At 31.9% G+C, this 23,757-nt stretch overlaps 1 protein-coding gene across 8 annotated transcripts in view; it reads left to right on the forward strand.

The window, feature by feature from the left end:
* Ccser1 (coiled-coil serine rich protein 1) overlaps nucleotides 1-23,757 on the forward strand; it is a 1,264,311-nt gene that overhangs the window by 662,290 nt on the left and 578,264 nt on the right. The window contains exon 10 of one of the 8 annotated variants that reach the window (XM_074041369.1): nucleotides 1,419-13,150. The exons of the other annotated variants lie outside the window; for them this stretch is intronic. Coding sequence (XP_073897470.1) covers nucleotides 1,419-1,478 — 60 coding nt within the window. The 3' untranslated portion in view covers nucleotides 1,479-13,150. Of the gene's footprint in view, nucleotides 1-1,418; nucleotides 13,151-23,757 lie in introns of those variants that run through there. 8 annotated transcript variants of the gene reach the window in all.

The following is a 23,757-nucleotide window of genomic DNA, read 5'->3' on the forward strand; positions in this document are numbered from 1 at the left end:
TTTTGAGATGGAATTGAGTGACAGACCAGCAGTTTACAAAACTGCAAAGAGAACCTTACCAGGGAAAATCAGGTTCCAAGAACAGTTGCTTTCCAGCACTGCCTAGCCCTTCAGAGTGTCTTCACCTTGGTGTTGGTCTTGATTCTTGTTTATAGTCTCTGCATCTATAGCACCACACATAAATCTGCAAAAAAATGACACAAACACACAGCTTACATCATTATACTTCTAATTAGACACAAACACACACACACACACACACATACCACATATGCACACTGAATAGCTCAGTAAGCCATATAAGATAAAATCCACACCATTCTAACCAGAAGCAATGACTGCTAACATTGTACCCTTCACTTTTTGTGTAATTTTAGTTCTAACAATTCTCCAACAAAACTACTTCTACCTAACCTGCTCCATGGTACATTTCTAATTTTTTTTGTTTCAATTGATTAGGTTTTAATTTGTTGGGTTTTGAAAACCATTTTATATGTACTACCCTTTCCCTACCCTATCTCTTTTAGAGCCAAACTCCAGTTCTATAGCCATGATTGACCACTCAAACCAGGAGTGAGCTTTCTTTTTGGAAAATTCTTTTAGCAGTTAGCAGTCCTGTTTGACCTACCTTCTTCTTCTTCTGCCATTCCTATGAGTTGTAATCTGTTTTATATATATTGACACATATATCTCCTATATATCGATGTATAACATAGCATACTATAGGAAGGCTCTTCTCCGATATTCACTTTTTTCTGTCCAACAAAAATTCCACCTTCTTTGGGAGAGGCTACCACATGATATAGGGTGTTGTAATTCTTTTTATGTACAAATACAAAACAGAATTCCTTGGTTAAAAAGGATGTTTTGGGGGGCTTTGTTTTAGGATGTTGAATGGTGACAATGTTTTGCAAAAATATCAGGAGAGTCATTTGGGATTTGCTTACTAATTATTTAGTTTTCTCACAGCTTTAGATTTTAATTTGTTATTATTATTAGTTTTCTGGTGTCACTGGAGTTTGAACTACTTGCTAAGCAGGTGTAACATCACTTGAGTCATGCCCCCACCCCTTCTCACAGTTTTATACTTGAAGAATGCATAATTGAGTAAATCTGATATTTTTATACCTGTATACAAAACCAAGGGAATGATAAAAGTTTGCTAATTATTCTTCCCTTTTCTCATCTCATGTAAATAGTGTATTTAATTAGAAGCTTGGTACCTTTAGCCATTACTAACATAAATGTTCTTTGCAAATATTAATGGCAGTTTGGGACTCAGGAAGACCAGTAAACAGAACAGTTTCATGTCAGTCTGTGTTTTTTATTTAAGTGGTTAAACATTGAAAATCTTCATTTAAATTTTCATTCACTTTATTAATTTGTTATTCATTTATTTTTGTTTTCTTCTTTTCAAGGCCCTGTGGAATCCTACATGCACTGAAGGTTTATTTAAACCACTACATATTTCAAGCTAAATTAATTAATTATTTGGCCATAAGAAATGCATCTCTGATCTGTGACATGCTAAACACTGAGTAAAATCAAGATTTCTATCATTCCATATGTTAACTCTTTCTCAAAATATGTAATACATATGTAATACAATTCCAATATGAATACTCTATAATTTTTGCATTTGTAAACAATTATGCACATTATTGATGAAGATTCAGCTAACAGACATCTGCTTATTTCTTATTGTGTTTTTTCAACAAAAATATACTTTTATTTAAAAGTTATCTTTATGTACGTGCATTTTAAAATGTAATATTCCACTTGGCAGTAAATATTGCTTGTCCAAACTCCTCATCCGTATCATTTGTCTCTCTGGTGTTAGTCTTCATTTGTTTTTTATGTCATATCCTGTGCACCTTGGGGAAATTGAAAACAATGCCTTCTTCTCCTCCATCCTAGTCAGACAATTCCTACTTAGGAACTAAGTTATGTGTAACTTCTTTTGCCTTGCAGTGAGACCAAAAGACAAAAACACAATGTCTTCAGCTGGAAAAATCATGAAGACTTGTTCTAGCTACAGAACGTAAAAATAAAAAGCCACAAAATTCCTTAAGATTTGAAATACATTCATTGGCTATTGTCTTCAAATGAAAGGAAGTTTCTTGATGAGGCCTGGATTCTTGACTTGACATTGCTTCTTGCTTTCTATGTGTCCCCTTTTTATTACTTTTCTAATATAGCTGACTTTAATTATCAAATAGACAGGTGGCTACAAGGGAATCCAAAATATTGTAGTTTATAATGAGAATAAATTAAAGAGACAGAAAGCCAAAATAATGGCTAAGTGTTGTGGACAGGCAGCAAACCAAAAGAAGAGTCATGAGCTAGGGAGAGGAAACTTTATAAAGTATATTAAATTATTTGAATCTATATATAACATATAGCATGAATAGTGAAATGTCAAGTTTAAGCCACGGTTTTAAATAATATTATGAATATACTTATTTACACAAAGACACCATATGTGCTCTTCTCTTTATTAGCATCCTTATAAAACCCAATATACAAAACCAGTTTTTCTTTCCTTACAGTTTTCTGGTTTATTCTTTATCTCTTTCTTTTTTGTGTCATATTTTATATTTGAAATCTTTGAATGGTGAGAAATACCCATTCCCCTGATAAATACTTTTCATCAATTTGAATGGTCAAAATTATTTTGAAGAATAATTCAATTAAAGACATTTTGAAGAAGCTGCAAAGACACAAACTTCTATTAGCAACTAGAGTGCCTCAACAAAGAAAAATGCATTTTTTCTCAAAAACAATGTAATATAAACTGTCAGTGTAGACAAAACAAGCTAACTACCTGAAGGTTGATTTTTAACAACAAGAAAATAGTATTTCAGTTGTGATTCCTTGGAGTTCCCTCTCTCTCTTCTCTCTGTCTTTCTCCTTTCAGAGCCTATAATAACACATTAATGAATATATTTAACAGCAAAAATTATAATTTCTAGAAGTATATTCAGACTTTTTCACAGCTTATTATATAATTATATTTTATATTTCTTCATTTAACTATTATAATATTGTTTTGCTGTGCTTATTTAATTATATAAAACATGAATTAAAAATAAAATTAATGGGAGTGTTACCATTGTTTCCTGAAAAATGTGTTAGTACTATAACAATGATTGTTCTATACTCCATGGTATAAGTAAATGAAGGTTGATAACTATTGTACAAAGGAACAAGAGGAATCAGGGTTTACATGAAGGTGGCATCTATGTATTGTCAGTGATTCCTGATCAGAAATACTATGTTTTACTATTATGCCTGCATGTTCATCCAAATGCTCTCAGAGTCAGGAACTCAAAGTAAAAGATGGATAGATGTGATATTCCAAATAAGGAAACTAGAATTTGAAGAGATTCAGTGACTTTCAACTTCATATAATTTTTCAAACAAGAGACAAAGCCATAGATTATTCAGATCAAAAGTCAAGATTTTGTATTGTTTTCCTAATTCCAAAATGCTGAAGGGTGCTATGGCTATAACACCCAACTCAAAACATATGTAATCAATATGATTGCATATGAAAAATATAGATAATTATGTTATATATTATTAAAAATATATTTGATATACTCTTTGTGGACCAGGGATAACTGTAATAGTAAATTTTGCTATATAAGTACAACATGCTATATGCATTAAGGAAATTACTTTATAATGGTACAATTATTTATTCAAATACAGAGAGTGTTTGGATGTGAACACTTTTTCTAGTTACTTTAATAATCATTAACCCATTTTGCACATTTTTCTATAATCTAAATAATTCTGAAAATTAGTTTTGTTATACCCTGAAATATAAGCATGTCAAATTTCCCTACCATATTTTTTAATCCTCAGGTAGGTTTATGATATATAGAAAAGTTGGAAGAGATTAATAAATGAAGACTTTAAAGTTGTAAACAAATAGGTGATGCTAGCATATATTTTCAAACATATGTCAATTTCATTTTATATATTCAGTCAAAACAAGCCAAAATGTCACTAAACAGATTGGCATAAATCTTCCATTGGAAAGAACTATTGTCCTTGGTATCAATAAGTATTAAGATCTGTTAGAATATCCAGTGTCTCCCAAATGATACCTGTTGGATGTCAACAAAGGTCAACCAACAAGAAGCACAAATGATAATAAGATATATTGTAATGACTTTTTACTGTCTGAAAGTTGTTTGCTTTCGTGATCAGTTTCTATTTGTACAAATACACACACATATGAAATGGTGGTTTTCTCATGTTAAATATTTTTAAAAAGGAACTTGATAAGGAAGAGAAAAACTGTAGGTAGCATAACCATTCATAGAAAAGAAAAAAATCATAGCTTCCTAACTCCCAGGAAGAATGATGACAAGTGAATCAGAATTTGATGCTGATGCAGAAAAAAAAGCACGTGCAGCATTATTAAAAGGATGGTGCTGGTATTTCCCTCAAAGATTTAGCTTCAGATTTTAAGTTTCTGTTTTTAAAAAATTATGACTCAAAAGGTAAAGGAAGTGCTCCCTCATCCTTGCATGGAAGAATAGCTAGTAGCTTAAATTTTGATGAACAGTCAGGAAGGCTTATATACTAATAAATTTTTAATACAAAGGTCAGGGAGAGTGAAGAGATTTCATGCCTTCCTTCTCAGGCTCTTTATAGAACTTTCTTACCAAGACTGGCAAGATTGCTGACCTAGAAGGAAATCTCTCTGTGCCTCTTTCACTAAGAATATCACAGTAAACTTGAAAGAATAACTTTATCCAGAAATAGGTTAATTTTCTTTACCTCTAGGTTCACATATTTCTTAAGAGGTTAATGTATAAATACAGATTTAGTGTTTAAGTAGTATTCCTAGCAAATATTTATAATACTTTATGGTTTATCATCTTGAAAACCTCTCATTGTCTGACTGCCATTTAGTTGTAGCAACATGAATTTTAAAGCAGTATCCTCAAAATTAATGACTGGTGTCTTTAAAACAACAATATCCATTTCTGTAATTCATATGTAACAAGAATAAAATATTATAACTACATAGATCCATTTTACATGTTATTATTTTTCTAGTGGTTTATTAGAATATAAGCTTTAGAAAGCATATACTGGATTTTCGAATTTTATTTAAAAGTGAAATCATCTAGCAGAACAGTATGTAAACATTGGAATTGTATTTTTGGTATTTAAAGAAGATAATATTCAGTACCCAGTAAGCTAATACAAAGGAAAGAATTGTCAAATCACAGTGATATAAAGCAGAGGTCTTCTGAAATATCATGCTTTATTAATCATTTCAAAGACGCTGGCAGTTGAGATGCTCGGGTGAGTCAGGAACAAGTCTGAGACACTGAGAACAACTCTCAAAGGCCTTTCATACTTCACTGACTTTCTGCTCTCTGGTCCAGGGTTTTGTGGGTCAGTGGACTTTGTGGGATTATTTTACATAGTAGGGGGAATGTTTTGTCCATGAAGCATCTCTGATCAATCTGATATTTTCCAGGGATCCGTGTTCATTAATCCACATATTCTACTTTAATTTACTCAATTCAGTTCTTAACCAGGGACATACTATTAAAATATTATTAGTTATTTACCTAAAGTTTTCATGTTGACACAGAGATTAGAGATCATCTCTCTTCTTGCTTTGCCCTGAAGAAAATCTATTTGTTCTAACTCCTTCCACCCAGATGTTCCATCTTTACCCTCTGCTCTGAGAATGGTATGGTATTAGAGTAGAATGATAAATCTAGTAACAGGAATTGTTCACTTTGTTTTAATTGGAAAGAAAGTACTTTATAGAAATAATGTTTGTATGATCCACACTGTTTTTAAGCTTTCTTTAGTTTTTTTTTGTTTCAAAGTCTAATTTGAAACAGGTGCCAAAAGATAGTTTTCTTGATAATTATCTTTTTGCTTCCACTTATTTTTCACTTAAGGCATATTTCCTACAACCGTAACCTTTGAAAGATAAGAAATTATTATCTAATTAGGATAAAAACAAAATTTACTGTTTTCCTGGGAGTGTACCATAACATATTATAGAAAAAGAAGAATCAATTATTTAAATTCACATATCATTTAAAATTATAATTTTTAAAATTCTTTGTTGATATTTTCTCTTTATGAAAAATTATTCCTACTGGAGCAATGATCTATTTAGCTAACTGGAATAGAGTGTGTCCCTTTTTAAATTATAGCTCCTCCTTTCAGTTATTCTTTATTTAATATAAAACGCCTTATTTTAAAATATTTCAGACATGATTTTATCACATCTCTATCATTTTATGTATTTCATTTTCTTTTGCTTGGTATGTATCAAAAGTATAGAAAAATGATTCCCATAAGAGAAAACACACATAAGAAAAACTGAATCCAATGTTTGCAACCAGCTTTATCTATTTTGTTGTTCCACAAACAGACTGTGTTATTTCTGCCCTCAGTCTCAAAGCCTTTAATCACATCAGGTCCTATCCTATGGTGCTATTTCTTCTCTCTTACCTTATTCACATAAAGAGGAAACTAAGTTCTACACGCCCCCATCCCCAGCATGTTCCCTGGCTTCTCAGGCATACTTGAATGTGTCTTCTCTAAGTTACTTTGCTTAATTTTTGACTGTTATTCTATGTCAGGTGAGGTTCTAAAAGGTTTATATATTTTAACTACTTTAATTCTAGTAAAGTCCAATACAGTAGCTACTATTATATAATGACCTTTGCAAGCAAAGATGCTTTACTATAGAGAAGTAGGTAACTTGTGTAAAATTACACTGCTGATATTATTACCAATTCAGTGTTTCTGTTCAAGAGGGAACTGTGCAATATACATCATTGGTAGGCACACCACTTTTCAAAAACCAAATAAACTACTAAAATACTAATTTGGCAACTATTTTCCTTTGATTTTTATAATTTTGAGTAATAACTGCAATAATAGTTAAGCATGATAAAAGGTGCTATCATTTTTCTAGGTGGACAAAATTATTACTAATATTAACTTGTTTCTGAAATGTGCCTATCAATATCCTAAGAGTTTGATGTACAATGACTTATGTAATCTTAAAAACAGCAACATTACCAAGAGATCCTATTTTTGCTGAAATCTTACAGCTGAAAACTTGTGGCCCAGATGGTCAAGTACTATTCCCAAGGTCATACGCAAATAGTTTCAGAGCTAGAATATGAACACAAACAATATTCTGGAATTCACTTTCCTTACCATTGCACTTTGTACCCAAATCCCCAGATAGAACAAATAAAGTGTACCCATATAAGTAGAATAAGCTAGGTAAGTTTGTACAAACAATAATCCATAAATATTAGTGACTTATAATATCCAGTGATTATTTCTATTGTGCTACGTATCTACTGCTGGTCCACAAGCAACTCTCCTCCATGTTTCCTTGCTTTAGACTCAGGCAGATGGAATAATCTTCATCTTTACATTGCAGGACCTGCAGGAAAGAGAGAATGTCACAGATGTAAAATGGGTTTCAAACTTCCACTAAGAAGTGACATATAATTCTTATATTCATATTTTCTTGGTTAAACAAAGCAAACCACATGGCAATAACTAATTACCTTCAAGAGAATAAGGAGGAGCAAACTAACCATATGTCCAGATGTGGAAAAATTAAACATAAGTGGCAAAGAGCACCAATGTCTGCAACTGCATTTTTTTACACAAATGGACCTGGTTTTATTAAAGTGTAAAAGTTATTATTTGACAAGTGTGCTATATGTATGACATAAAATGGAATCAAATTCCTTGATTCCATCCTATGTTTTCTAAAAATATGTTATTCAGTTTTGTAACCTGTAAGTGAATGGCTCTTATAATATGATATATGTATAAAACTAAATCTCAATTTGTAGTATATAATGTAAACATGTTTCTTACAGCATAGTTTCAAGATATTTTTCCATTGCTCATGTAGATTAAAAAAAAGTATTCCTTTTTTAAAAAATAGGTCTGCTTATACTCAATAGGCTGTCTATTGAGTTGTCCAGAATTTGTTAATATTACCATGGTCCTAGTCGAGCTTATTTTTACTGTTTTATTTTAAATTAAATGATCACACTTGATATTTGATGTAACCATCGTTATTGTACCTGTCACAATAATTCATGATGACAGTGTTATTTCAACAACACTTTTTAGTCATTTACCTTTTGCAGCCTTATCATTCAGCACATTATTCTTCCGTAAATATCTCTAGAGATTTTAAGTGACAGGTATAATACCTTAAATGTGTGAACAAAAATGACTTTCTTGTTCTCAAACAATATGCTTTGTTTGATTCAGGAATAGATAATTTGCATCAACTGTGATAAATAGGTGTCATGTAGTTTTTTCTCCTTGATAAAGCATTCCCATGGTATCTCTTAAATCAGGTATTATATTTTCACCTTTTATGATGTAAACATTTAATCACCTTCCATTATCACATTATACAATTTACATTTTTACTTAATGAGAAAATTATTTATTGGAATTTTAATTTTTAAGCAAAGTAAGCTGTATGCCTTTGATCAGTGTTGAATGTAAAGGGAGCTTCTGGCATTACCTACTTCCACTTACCTACTTCCATTCTATTTTCAAATTTACCAAATTCTACTACACTAATAATTCAATTAATTTGCATTGCAAGAATAGGTAAATCTTTTTTATATGAAGATGGTAGTTACCATTACCCTAAAGATCTCATTTTACTTTATATTAGTGTGTATGTGCATGTGCATGGGTGAGTGTGTGCCTGTGTCTGTGTGTGTACAAACATGCAAACACAATATATGAAAATACATATATTGGATGATTTTTTGCAAATTCATTTTCAGAATATAGAAAAAAATTGTGATTATTTGGAAGATAAATTTATTCAGCATTTTGTAAATACATTTTATTTTGTTCTCAATATTCACTTATATTTATACTTTCCTATATTTAAATCTAACAGAGTAAAATGTGTAATACAAGAAGTATTATGACCTTATGTATATTGTCACAATTTCAAATCTTACTAATGGAATTTTTGAATAAACACACGTGTTATGAAAAAATTCCCACTGTTTGACAATAATTGATTTTCTAATTTTTAAAATATAAATTCTAAAACTCTAAAACATTTTATGCATTATAATGAAAATGAAATATTCAGAAGATTATGTTTGATGCAATTTAATTTTTCGACAATATTTTTAGAAATTATGACTTGTATGGATTCACATTATTTTGTTTGCTTATTTAGAGTAATGTTATAAAACCACATAACATACCAGCTAACCACAGATAAGTAAAGTCTAGCAGTACATAGACATAATTATAGTACCATTTATCATGACAAAAATATGTCCAATGTGGAACACAATGTTAGCACAATTTGAGATCACCTATCACCTTATAGATTTTTTAAGATTATATTATATATTTGCACAGAGGAAGAGATACTACAATATTAAGTATGTCTTGAGTATCACAGTCATACTTAATGCCTTTTTTATATGGTCTGTTTACTTTTCTACTTTTATTTATTGATTTTTTTTATGAAAAGGACACATTTATTATCTGTGTATGTAAGCAATCAGGCTCCATTATAATATAATTTAGTTATTTAAGTGCCACCAAATACTTAAGAATCATTTCAATATTAAGAAGAATAAAATGATTATAAAATATGACTGTATGATATAAAACCCTTACTGTAAACATTTACTTTGAAATAATTTCATGGTTTCAGACAGGTAAAATATATTAAATTCCAAATTGTCAGAACATAATGTGGTAAATAGTGTATCGATTCTGAGAATGATTTTTGTCATCCTCTTCAAAGCATCCAATCAGTAGTTACATATCTATACACAGTTACATATTTTGTTCTCATGTGATACATTTGATAGAACACATAATTACAATGCAGTAAAAAAAAGTGCGATGTCTTTCACACACTGATTAACAAAACGTATTGAATAGCTGTTATATGACAGGCACTTTGTAGGCACTGGGCATATGAAGTCAACAATTATTATTCTCATTCTATGACACTTACATCTCATTTAATACACGTACCAAATCTAACTAGCAGGTCCTGTCATTATTCTACTATATAGATGGCAATATAGGGACTTAGAAAGGATAAACACTCACCTGATGTCACAATTAAGTATTGTTTTTCCACATGTTATCAGACAGCAAAGACTAAGGCCTTTATCATGGCACCACATCCCTCCATCAGACAGGTGGTAAAGAGGAGTGATGATCCTATGTGAAAGGTGCAAAAAGGAAATGAAATTATTGTTGCATTGCCTCAAAGGTTTGGTGATGTGTGGGAAGAACCACAGTGAATTAATACTAACCCTTTGACCCAGACTGCTTGCTAAAATCCCAGTGAAAACTGTGTTAAAAAGTAAAGTAGAGAAAACAAAACTTAAGAGTTTGATTGCTGTTACATTGCAGATTGATGTCTGTAGAGAATGAATGAGTTTGTATTTCATGTTATCATATTGCATCTACATTTCTGAGCTATCACACTAAGATCCTTTAAATTTAATTTTTTTCTTTCATGAGACTAACTAAACTTGATGGAGACTGAAATTCAATTTTATTACTGACTACATATGCTGTTGAAGTCCTGAATAAACAAAGAAGAAAACTAAATTACAGTGCTGCATTCTAATATCATCACCTACTAATCAAATATAGACACTCTTAAAAGAAAACAAAGCATGTTGAATTAGCATAGCTCTAGAAAGGTAGGATGGACATCATGTCTGTTTTTTGTACTGACTGTTTGTAGAAGTGTAGCACCAAAAGGCTTATATTTATAGCCCTTTAACAAGCATAAATGGTAATTAAAAACAACAAGTTTTCATCCTGCATAGCCTGGCTATCTTGTTTATAGAGATAACCGCATTTAACTGACTCCAGAGTAACACTTGAAAGCAACATGATTATGTAGTAGGGTCTCTGTTCATTCTGCATGCAACTGAAACAGAACTGACATGCTACTTTGCTGTTCTCCCCTGCCTTACATTCTTGGGCAACCATATGTTACATTTCTAAGTTTCACAAAAATGCTTAGCATCACAAATATGTTAGTCATAAATTAGTGTGACATCTCTCAGTATCATGGATTTTCTCTTAGTAATTTTTACTCAGCATTACCTTCCCAGGATAGGCACTTTTGTAAGCAGAGTTAATGATAGTATTACACTAGGCACTTTACTCAGTGTTGGTAGAAATTAAGAGGATAAATAAATTTTGTATCACTAATAAATCCTTGAGTATAATTTATCAGGAGTGTTGATATTATGAATCCTTGTGACTCATAATCTCATGTTCAAAGACCAATGGCCAGTGTGTCTTCTGTCAATGGTACTGTCTTTCCTTATTTAGCCAACTATAGAAGAAAATGACAGCATGCCCTTTCCACATAAATTTGCTCCTGCCCTCTTGCACAAGAAAGAGAAATACAACTTACTTTGAAGCAAATTACTCAGTAACTAAATGGTTTGTCAAAGAATTACTTTGAGAAGAGAAATCTTTGGGCCAAAAAGTAAAGAAAATGCTGTGAAGGCTCTCATCTCTTGAAGGAGAGCGGTGGAGGAGGTAAATTCAAGTGTGATGTATTTGATACATTGTGAAGAACATTTGTAAGTGCTACAATGTATCCCCCACCCAGAAAAGCAAAAAAAGTAGAGGGAATATTTATCAGTTAGCTTTCTTTCATAAAATATCTCATGAGACAGAGTATTGAAATGTGGGTAAAGTATTGTTCTGTGTAAGTTTCCATAAATTTTTTTATTTACACCATATTCTGTATAAGTTTCTCAAGGCTTTGTTAGAAGTGCAACGTGATCAGAATGCAAGAAACATGTTTAGTAAATTGGCATTTTATTAACTCTCCACATTTTCTGCAAAGTGAAACAGAATTTGATGTCTAGCTTCCCAGAGACAAAGTTAAAGACTTCCAGTGTGCATGGCTAATTGTAATTTCTTCTGAATAGTTCTAATGTCTTCAAGCCTGATTTCTCATTATTGAAAGTAGAAAACTAGATATTTCTAAGGAGAATACATTGAGGTGATTATTTTGCAGGGACTCTAATATTTAGATTAACTCTTCCAGTCACAATAAACTAACTCTTCTCTAGGAATTTTCTCAGTGTAATTTCACACACACACACACACACACACACACATACACACACACACACACCCCACAGATAACCTTTCTTGTTTTCTAACATTACTATTATGAATAAGGGTAAAACACTACACGAATCACCAGTTTTGGTTAGAATATTGCAAAAGAAAGCCATATAAATCAAATTCCAAGAAAATGCCCTGGTAAAGGAGCTATTCCTGGAGGCATATATCAACGGAGACAAAAGCAATTTCCTTTTGTTGATTTAGCATGAAAGTATTTATTAGAAGGTGTAAAGCAAATTCAGGGAAAGAAAATACTGATTTAAACTATAAAAGAGGTGAGGTGGGAAAAGTATCTAGGGACTCCACATTAATTATTTTCATGAACACCTTTACAGCAGTGATACTTAATTGAAGTCAAGTTGGTCCCGCAGGGAAGGTAAATCAGTATCTGAAGACATTGTTGTATGTCAGAGTTGGGGGGCCATTATTAGCATCTAATGGGAAGAGACTGGGTGTGCTGCTTAATATCCCACAGACACCAAGTTGCTCCTCACACTAAATTGTTAACACTACCATGGCAGAGAATCCCTGCTCTGTGTGGTAGTTATCCAGAGAATAACAGGGGGACTTGTATAGCATCTCATAGCATTATTTTTTTGACTGGGTAAACATCTTAATGCAATAGTACTAGATATGTCTTCATTTCTCTAGTTTCAGGATTTTCTCAAATTTCTCAAATCCTGGATAGTTATATTTTCAGCCCATCACATTCCTGTGACGATGTTTGAATCAAGGTATTGGCAAAAATAAATTTTAATTATGGGGTTTTTTTAAATGTTTGTCCCATTTCCATTAGATTGCAGGAAATTATATACTATTGTATCCTATAAATAGTCTTGAGAACACTCTGACGGAAATCTAATAAGGATCTTCACCTATATTTTTTCCGAAGTTCTAAATTTAATAACTATAGAAATAAATCATCTAAATAATTTCTGCCTTAATGTATATTATATTATGTATAATATATTATATATATTTTAGATATTATTTTTCTTTACAAAGTATTTTCATACGCAATTTCAATGAAAAATGCATATTGACAAGCATATGTGTTATGTTCATATAATTTTCTACTTAAATTTTGTTTTACTTACAAGACAAAATGATTTAATATATTAGTGACAAGTTTGGATATAAACTTGAAAATTGCAATACTGGAAACAAAGCTGATCATCTTAATAAAAAATCAAGGAAAATATTTTCCAACTTTAATGTTAAGAAAGCAATTCTCATTTAAACCATTTTTTTTTATTTCTGGTTTTTTATTTCAATAAACAGACTTTTAAAATAAATATATTTTATTATATAATGGAAAAGTTTCTACGAGCACCAACAATTCAATAAAAATTCAGTGATTACTTACCATTAGCAAGACATTGAATAAATTATATACCGTAAAATATTTCAGGCCATACCACTATTTTTTGAATAATAGAAAGTTAAATAAATATGAAGGTAAGGAGTTAATCTTTACTTCACCTGTGTTCATTTTGATACATAAATATACACATTTAATACAGTTACAGATAAATATTTGTTCCTTTGTGGATATGTTTATATTTATGCTCAAGTACAGATACTTCTCAACTTGCAGTGAGGTTATATCCTGACACACCCATCAAGAATGGAAATGTCATCAGGCAAACATGCACTTACCATACCCTCTGAATGCCATAGCTTACCATGTGTAGAGTCCTGGCTGCTTACCTTCACAATCCTGTGAGAGCTAGGGCTCTCTGCTACTGCCTAGTATTGTGACAGGTTACAATACCACATGTCACTAACTCAAAAAAAATCAAAACTCAAAATCTGAAGTATGGTTTCTACTGAATGCATACTGCTTTTGCACAGGTAAAGTAAAAGAAAAAAATCATATGCTGACGCATTGTAAGTTGAAGACTGTATGTTTTTACATATAAAGTTAAATGCATGTATGTACATAGAGAACTTTGTATTGACTCATATTTATTGATTCTGAAATGAATAATTTAATCTGTAGTACAGGTGTTAGTGATTTTTATACCTGAAAACCTTGAAATAAAAAAGAAAAGGCTCTTTTTTAAAAAATTATATTTTATTAACTTTTCCAACAATCCCCTCAGTAATAAAAGAAAATTTCAAAGGTCAGAAAATTTGTCCCAAGAGATTTGTAAATTTGTCCTTAATTACATGTCTCTCAGAAAAATTGCAAATAAAATCAGTAATGCTAGCCAATTCAAGAACTGTTTGTTAATTTTTTATTCATAAATACTTCCAATATATAAGTAATGATTTTTGCAACATTTTCATTTAGAGATATGTCTTATAAATCTCATTTGAAAACAGGTAATATATTGCTATAATATTTTGCTTATTATTCCCTTATGTGCTGTGTGACTACATGAAACAAACATTTTATGCTACAGTGCTACATCAAATGCTTTGCTTGCTTTAGTGAAAGGATTCTAAAGAACTGATAATAAAATTTCTATATTTATCTTCTCTCAGAGACACATTTTATTATAATAAGAACATTTTGGTAGTTAACATTTTTATTTGCAGTGAATTTTAGCAAAAGATTTGTCAGTTGTATAATTCAATTGTTTTGGTTTTATTCACATTTAAATTACAGTATACTCAGTATCTCACTGGATATTTGTCTCATGAAAGATGATTGTGTAAGTATATCACAAGAAGCTGAAGGAATTCTTAACAGGGTTCTCATGCTAAGTAGTTGATAAAATTGCTAAAGTTTAATATTTTCCCATGTTTAGTTTATAGAAAGTGTTTTAAGCTTCTTCTTAAAACAGGATTGAATGGAAGCATGTGCTGGATGCGAAAATATGCATAAATAGTCTTAATCTTTATGTGAATATTTCTGCATAAATCCAGTAATGCAAGCTCTCCAGTGAAATGTGAAGACATCATTTTATACTGATGACATTGAAATTAGTTATTATGTATAGAGGGCAAGTAGTCTACTTATTAAAATAAAAAATTACTATATAATAAAAATGGTTGATGTGTTAAAACTACTATTTCTTAGCACTGACCAGGGACTGAAGTAATAATAACATTCAGAAGAAACACTACTCTGAAGACATATTTTATATTACTGCCTACATTTTTAAATTGTGGATGTCAATACATAACCCACACACCCAGAGAGAGAGAGAGAGAGAGAGCAGGAAAGAGAGAGAGAGGGGAGGAAAGGGAGAGAAAGGCTGTAAAGTCACTGACACAAGTGTACTAGTATTTTCCTGTGTTTATCTGTTTGTGTTAGGATTATAATTAATTCTGTCCTTTAAAATATGACTACTAGAATTTTTCCATAATCAACACATGGAGTTTATGATAATACAATAAAATTTATATTTAAAATAATATGTTTGAATAAATATTCAGTTAAATATTTTGTGTCCTTGACAACCATAATGCAACTCATGATGTTTGTTCTCAACCTTGAACTCACCTTTCATCTATTTGCCAAGATTAGCTAGAGGACTATTACTCAGAACATTCCAGTGACTTCTAGTTTTCTGTGGGAGAAACTCGAGTCCTTATATAGCTTTACCCACCTGCTATTCCATTCCATTTATTTCTCTGACCTCTTTGAACTCCCTTTCCTAGTTATTGTCATACTGGCTTTGTTTCTCCTATGTGCACACAGACTGAGTCTTAGGGCTGTTGCTCCCTTAGGGCACCTTCAGTGCTCTCATTCTTAAGTTTTACTGACCTAAATAAGAATGTACCCCAGGCACTGGTGGCTCATGCTTATAATCCTAGCTACTCAGGAGGCAGAGATCAGGAGGATTGTGGTTCAAAGCCATCCCTGGCAAATAGTTCTCGAGACCCTACCTTGAAAAACACTTCACAAAAAAAAAAAAAAAAATAGGGCTGATGGAGTGGCTCAAGGTGAAAGCCCTGAATCCAAGCCCCAGTACAGCAAAAAAAGAAAAAAAAAAAAGAATGTAAATATGCATTTCACATTCCCTATTTGTGTTCCTTGTTTAATATTTCCTCTTCACATCTGTCACCATCTAATATATTGGTATTGCATGTATTTATTCCCCATTTCTCCATTTGAATACAAACTCAAGAAAGGTAAATATTTTAATCTATGATTTATTGCTACACCCCTGCACTTAGAAGAGCAGGAAGTCACAAGAAGACATCCAACAAATGGCCTGTAAGTGAAAGAAAGATAGCAGAACCTTGCAGTGCACAAGGCTGATGTCACTTTTCAAGAGTGCCACACTTATATTGGTTTTAATTTCTGTATAAGACCTGGAAAATTACTCATAGGAGACAGCAGCAGGCAAGCATTAGCTTACCAAATAAGACAAATTGACTGCAGGAGATTAAACCACTAGTTATAAATATCCTATAATTGCAAGTCACAGAAGACAAAATCCTGAGCATAAACTCTCCCTCACAGTTCACTGCCAGTGAACATGGATAATGATGACACTTGCATAGTCAATTGGAATCAAAGAACAAAATTGTTTGTGGCTTTGGTTCAGTCTGTTGGTTGGGTTCTAGGTGGATCCACATGTTTCCTCATTTTTGTTGAGATTTCTAGGGTGTGTTTATAGTGTACTTCATTATCAAAGGTTAACAGCTATGACAAACTGCACAGTCATTGCATCATATTTTACAACAAAGCCCAATATCCACTGAGCAGGATGGGTCCAAAGTAGAGAAGGAGGAATGCTTAATATTTAAGGAACAATAATTCCAACTATCACAGACATGGGTTTTATTAGCTACATACTCTCAACATACCTTATCATCTGAACTAAGATAAACACTTCCTAGTGTGAACATTTCACAAAAAAGATAAAAAAAAGATACTGGAGTAATGTATATGGGGCAATAGTACTGATCTGTTTACTGAGTACCACTCTATACCAGGTACTTGACTGAAGTTACTACCAAGTAAATGATAATAAACAAACTGACACTTAGGGAAGATGTGTTTTCCACAGTTCATTCTATCAGTAAGTGACAGCCCCGAGTTTCATTTATTTTTATTTACAATTTACATGTGCAAGGAACTGGTGCTAAGAGATTTATAAGTATTGCACCATTTAGTCCTAAAAATAATGACAATAAGCACCTTTAATATAGTGAAAAAGCATTAAATAAACTGCCAAAGATAAATTATAAGGAACTTCATGATATGACCCATGAGCAGGAGAAGAAAGAAGACACCAAATCCTGTTGAAATTCTGCCTGTGGGTGTTTTGATCGTTTTCTCAGTCATGCATGCCTACCTGAATCAATCCACATCTTAACCTCAAATCACAGCACATATTTTCTTCTTGTCTGTGACCTCTGAGCTCTTGATCTTAACTTTGCCATTTGAAACTGACCCTTGGTTCTCTGGTTCTGGTTTTCATTTGTTGAGTCTGCTTCAAACTAATAGCCCAAACCAGACCATTTTGCTTTAACATTAGATTTAGCTATGCTTGTTCTGAATTGTGCTCCAGAATGACAGCTCAGTAAAAGTGGACTGAACCCAATCCCTGAAGATAAGAAAATTGCTTTCCTCTGTAATAATTAGACATTTAATGCTATGAGTTAAAATGGAAATTTTGTTATTGAAATTGTATTTTACAGGGCAAATCTCCTCACAGTTTTCATTAATCATTCATTCTTTTAAAAATTTCATTTAGTGCTTTTACATGCAAAATACTGTGAAACACAGTTCAAGAATATAGAAATGAAAATTAGAAATTATTCTGAAATGGATTCAGCCATTAAAACATTATGTTCACTAGAGAAACCACATAGAAAAGTGAAACACCTCATCTAATCTTTGCACTGCCCTTTTCTTTGCCATATTTAATCCCTCACCTGTTTTCCAGTATCACATGTCTTTGTTTGTTTCCCCTATTAACTCCTATCTTGAACCTCAACCACTCCTCAGTTCCTAAGCCAATTTGCACAGAAGTGGGAGACAGATTAGTCCATCAGCACTCCTCACCCTGCCTCCAGTGCAGATGAACTTGGTAATGTCTTCCTCCCTTGGTCTTCTTTCTGTGAACTAATGCCTCATTCCTGACCAGTTGGCTTTCATTTCATTCAGTATAAAAGTTCCACTTGCCTTTACTCCAGAGCTCTTATACTTTAACAGAATCTATGAACTTGGAATCCCAACACTCAGCTCTGTGCTACCTCTGTTGGAGCTATGTTTTCACTCTAAACTAGTTCTTCAACTCCAGACTCCGTGCAGATGTTTCTGGAAGATTATGCAATACTTGTTTATCACTTTAGATCTTAGGCACTTCCATAAGTGCTTTACAAACTATAAGGAAGGTACTAGTGCTGTCCCCACTTGATAGGTGAGGTAAATACATGATTGAAAGGTGAAATAACCTAGGCAATCTGGCTCAGAATTCAAGCTCTTAACATCCATGGAATCCCCACAAGTTTTATTTTGCACTTACACCTCTGCTTTCATTACCAGTCTCTATAACCCTAACAGTGATTCTCATACTTGTGCTCTCATAGGAGGTAGACCATTGTGCACTTTCAGCCTTCTGTATCATCATTTCTATAGACTCTAGAATTTTTTCAATAGTACATATTCCTAGGTGACACTTTGTCTCATTCTTTTTGGTTATATTGCCAGATCTCCTAAGTTCAAACTTCTTACTATTACCTCCTCATCTAAAATTCACTTTTCTGGTGAGTATATTCAGTTCCTCTATGCATCCAGTACTTATGAATATTTCTGCCTAAGTCCAATATAGGCAGTTTAGCTTTCCCTTTTTCCTATTCATGCAAATCATTTACATATATGTCATCAGCTAATAACTGTTCTTCAATTTCAAGACCAAATAAGATGAACCATTCTGACATCTGACCCTTCTTTCAGCTTTTGAATGGAACATTTTAGATACATGTGCATATCTTCATTAGCCATATTAATAGAATATATGAAAGATATTTACAAATCTGAAGCAATGTGTCAGGCCAATAAAACCTTTTTCAACCAAATATTTGACTATTAGGATAAGGTCCAATTCCTTATGTACTGACAGTGTAAGAATGGATTAAAGATCATTGACATGTTGCACAAATTTGACTTCAAAACATAATATTCATTACAATATCCATTTAGTATTAAGATATTTATAATCATAAATAGAAAAGTCAGTCCTCTATACATTTGTTTAATTACTATCCAATATGGTAAAAGGATATTCAAGTTTCAAAGAGCTAGGATGTTCTACGCATAAAACACCTTTGGGTCAATAGATCATGGAACAGTTATATTGTCAAACAGTTCATTTGATTGATCTAAAAGAGGTCAATTGATTCCTGATATTAATTAACTTGGATTGATTTTTTAATTTTAGTTAGCTGGTATGAACAGAAAAAATGAAACACATAAAATATTGAATACTCACAATGTTTAGATAATCTCATTTCAGAAAAAAATGTATTGTTTGAAGTCCCGTACATTGACAACTCTTTCAGAGCTCATGAGAATTCGCATTCATTTCTCACAACCCTTGAGAAGTAATTCATCCTCATTTGAGAATGAACTGGAATTTTGATGTTCACAAACTAGTAATGACTGGAGCCAGGACTATGACTCAGGTCTTTCTATGTCACAGTACATTCTGTTCGAATGAACCTCTCAATTATGAGGGCTGTATGAAAATAGCCTTTTCTTTATAAGAGATAAAAATTAGTAACATCTAAATGAGCCTGAAAAATAGAGAAGGGCAAAATTATTGATTTCTCCTTTGTTATAAAACGAGAGTGATGACTTTACCAAATTATAATCAAAACTGGAATAAGAAACTATTCCTTCCTTATTTAATATACTATTTAAACATATCAGTAAAAGAACATTATTTTGACTGCCTCAGCTCATTTTAATAAGAATATCTTTAATCTAAATTTAATTTGACAGTAAAACAAAAGAGTAGCTAAAATTCTGAATATTTATATGCCCTCTAAGCTTTCTTCTCAGAATGTTCCTTCTTTGGCTCACATAGCTAATTTTTTAACTGATTATAACTACATTCCATCTAGAAAATCAGAGGGTTCAGAAATAGACTTTTGAAATATGTGACATTTCAGCAAGCAATATTTCACAGAATAATGCTCATTACAGATGACAGAAGATTAATTAATGGCAAAAGACAAGATATATATTAGGGTCTTAACTTTCACCTTCCAACTAATATTGTAGGCATAACAGAATTGGATTTTTTAAAATACTATAAGCAGAGTGTGCATATTTTTAATATAGGGCTATTTTAATATTCATTTATTCACTTGTGATAATGAAAAATTCTACTAGTCACTGAAGGCAATTTGTTAGTATTAATGATAATACAACAAGAGCACCGTGAAAGGAGCAAATTATAACATGGATTAGGTAATTACACATTGTTATATTTAAGCAAAGAGAAATTGTGTTTTAAATCTGAATGCCATTATTCTGAATCATATTGGATTTCAGTATATTGTGAATTGCTCAGAGAATTTTTTTAAAGGTGCCCAGTCTGTCGTATTTTGCTATGGAAGCTCTAGAAAACTAATACAGTATTTTGTGATGTGTTGTAAAATTCAAGTTAAAAATACGTATTGAATAAGTTAGGAGTCACTGTCAAACATTTTGTCTATATTCCCCCTCTTCCTCCTTTTTTTGTTAATTACCAGTATTACCTAGAGAAAAAATCTTCTCACTAGTCTTTGTGATTCCCAAAGGATCTTAGAAACCAACTTCTGTATTTTAAGGAAAGAAGAATTCCCTTTAACATTATTGGTGGAGATCAAGTTTATAAAAAATTGATATACCTTTCTATCAACACATTCAAAAATAGTCTCACTTTTTGACTCAATAATCCTTCCATTAGAAATCATGATAAGTAAACAATAATGAAATCGTAGATTTCTGTGAAGAAGTGAACAATTAGAAATACTATTCAGTTCTTAAATATAATGTTCTCATAAAAATTTTACCCATAAATATTTCAGTAGAGATATGTATATTTTAACATGGTACTGCCCCAAATAGGAGACATAAATATTCTCTAAGGAACATGCAATAAAAGGAAGCACTTCTGGAATGTGGAATAAGGAAATCTGAAAATCTACTCTCTTATAAAAGCAATAAAAATACTGACAAAAATGTCAGAGCCCAACTTGTTAAAATTCTGGAAATCTGTTACCTCTCCTTCTGCATGTGGAGTTGTCTTGAAATCTGTTGTGTTTCAACAAAGATAGGTATGAACAAGAATGGTATTCTTGTGGACAGTAAGGGGTCTTACGGATCTAATGTTCTCTAAAAAGCTCCATTCCCAGAGGTTTATCAATATTCGACCTCTCTTCCAATTTCATGTATCTGATCCATTCACAAGAGTAGTCTTTTTTTGACCCAACTTAAAGCTTAGTCAGTACAAACAACCCTATCCTAAGGGATTTGTCAAAAACAACTAATTGTTTAACATTATAGTTGTCAGAGATAGTGATACAAGTTGGGGAAAATAAGAGGCTAAGCATAAAATTTAAGTGGAAAGTCTGGGTAACGAAATTTCTGCAGTGGCCATTAAAAAGATCTAATATATTCCTCAGAGCCTCGAAGGCCATGTGAAAGACTTATTGGTCAATACACTTAAGGAAATCTCTAACCATAAAGTGACCACTAAGCTAAATAAGCACAGACTCCAGTGACTGCCCATGACAAGAATACAGTTTAGTTAAACATTTTATAAGGTGACAACAAAAAATACCAGACCATCACAACAAAAAACCCTAGTGTTTCCACATTATATTAAAATGCTTAATTGTCAACCAAAATTTAAGATGTGAAAAGAGAAGAATATGGCCCATATAAGAGGGGAAAGTAGTCGATAAAACTTGTTACACTTGTAGTTAAATAATTGGTTATAACCAAGTCTGATGAACTAAAGGAAAGTATGAAAATGATGCTTCATCACATAAAAGATGTCAAGAAATGATAAATTTGTCTTCAAAAAAACTTAATAGTCTTTCTAAAGGTAAAAATGTACAATCACAAATGAAAATACATTATCAGAATCAACAACAGATTTGAGCTGGCAAAGAAAAATCAGTGATATTTAAATTAAATCCATTTGGATTATCTAATCTGAGAGAGAAAGAGAACAAAGAAAAATGAATAGAGCCTTGTAATCTTGTGAAGCACTGCCATGTTACCAATATTCATGTAACTGAGAATATGAGGAAAGGAGAGAAAGTGATTAGAAAAAAATTTGAAGTTGTAATGGCCAGAGTTTTCCCATATTTGAGCAAAAACTTTCATCTACCTGACAAAAAACTTAAGAAACTTCTGACAGGATAAATTTAAAGAGATACATGCCTCAACAAATAATAGTCAAATTGGTTACAAGTAAAGAGAAAATCTTGAAAGAAGCAATATAAAAGCAACTCATCACACACAACATTGCTGATTTCTTTTCCAAAACAGAGACCAGCGGGATGTGGAATGATATATTCACAATTTTGAAAGAAAAATAACTGCCAAGAATTTTCGTCCATCAAAATGTTTTTCAAATATGAAAAGTAAATTGTGACATTACCAGATAGACAAAAACTCAGAGTTGATCACTAGCATGCCTTTCCTATATGAAATAGCAAAGTAGTCCTTTAGGTTGGAATAAAACAATGGACAATAAAGTTAATCCATATGAAGAAATAAAGGACCAGTACCAACAACTACACAGGAAAAATATAAAATATGGTATTAATTTATTTGTGTCTATAATTATTTTCTTCCACTTGGTTAAAAATACAGTTACATAAAATAATAGTCATAAAATTTTATTGATAGATGTTCATGGGTCAATAGATTTAATATGGAGAAAAGGATAATACTCCTCAGATTGATCCAAATGTTTGTTACAGTGCCAATCAACATCCCAGTTAGCTTCTTTACACAAATAATCAAATAGATCATAAATTCCATACGGAAATTCAAGATATCCAGAGTAGCCAAAATAATTTGAAAAAAGAGGAGTGAAGTTGGAGAGCCATCACTTCTCAATATCAAAATTTATAAGAAAGTTACAGTAATCATCACAGTGTGATTAGTAATTAAGGCATAAAGTTAAATATAGCAATATATGAAATAGAATTGAGAGTATAAAGTAAACCCTTTTATCTGTGATCAATTGATTTTCAACAAGGGTGACAATGCATTGCGATGGTAAAAGAATATTCATTTTAACAAATGTTGCTGGACAAATGGATACCCTTATGTGAACAATGAGGTAAAACACCTACCTCACACAATACACAAAAATTAATTCTAACTGCATCAATGACCTAAAAATAATAACTAAAAATGAAAAATTCTTAGAAAAAAGTAGGTAAATACTGACACTGCTATAGTTGATAGATTCTTAAATAAGACAGCTAAAGTATCATCAACAAAAACCAATTTGGAGGTGATGCTAGATAGATGATAGAATAGCAGCCCTCATCTGCCTCAAAAGCACTCACAGAAGAGTGTATGCTAGGGAAGTTCTGGAACCAGCAGGGAGTTCCCAGGAGCCTACTGGG

This window comes from Castor canadensis, chromosome 9 (genome assembly GCF_047511655.1).
Source record: "Castor canadensis chromosome 9, mCasCan1.hap1v2, whole genome shotgun sequence".
NCBI classification, from domain to species: domain Eukaryota; kingdom Metazoa; phylum Chordata; class Mammalia; order Rodentia; family Castoridae; genus Castor; species Castor canadensis.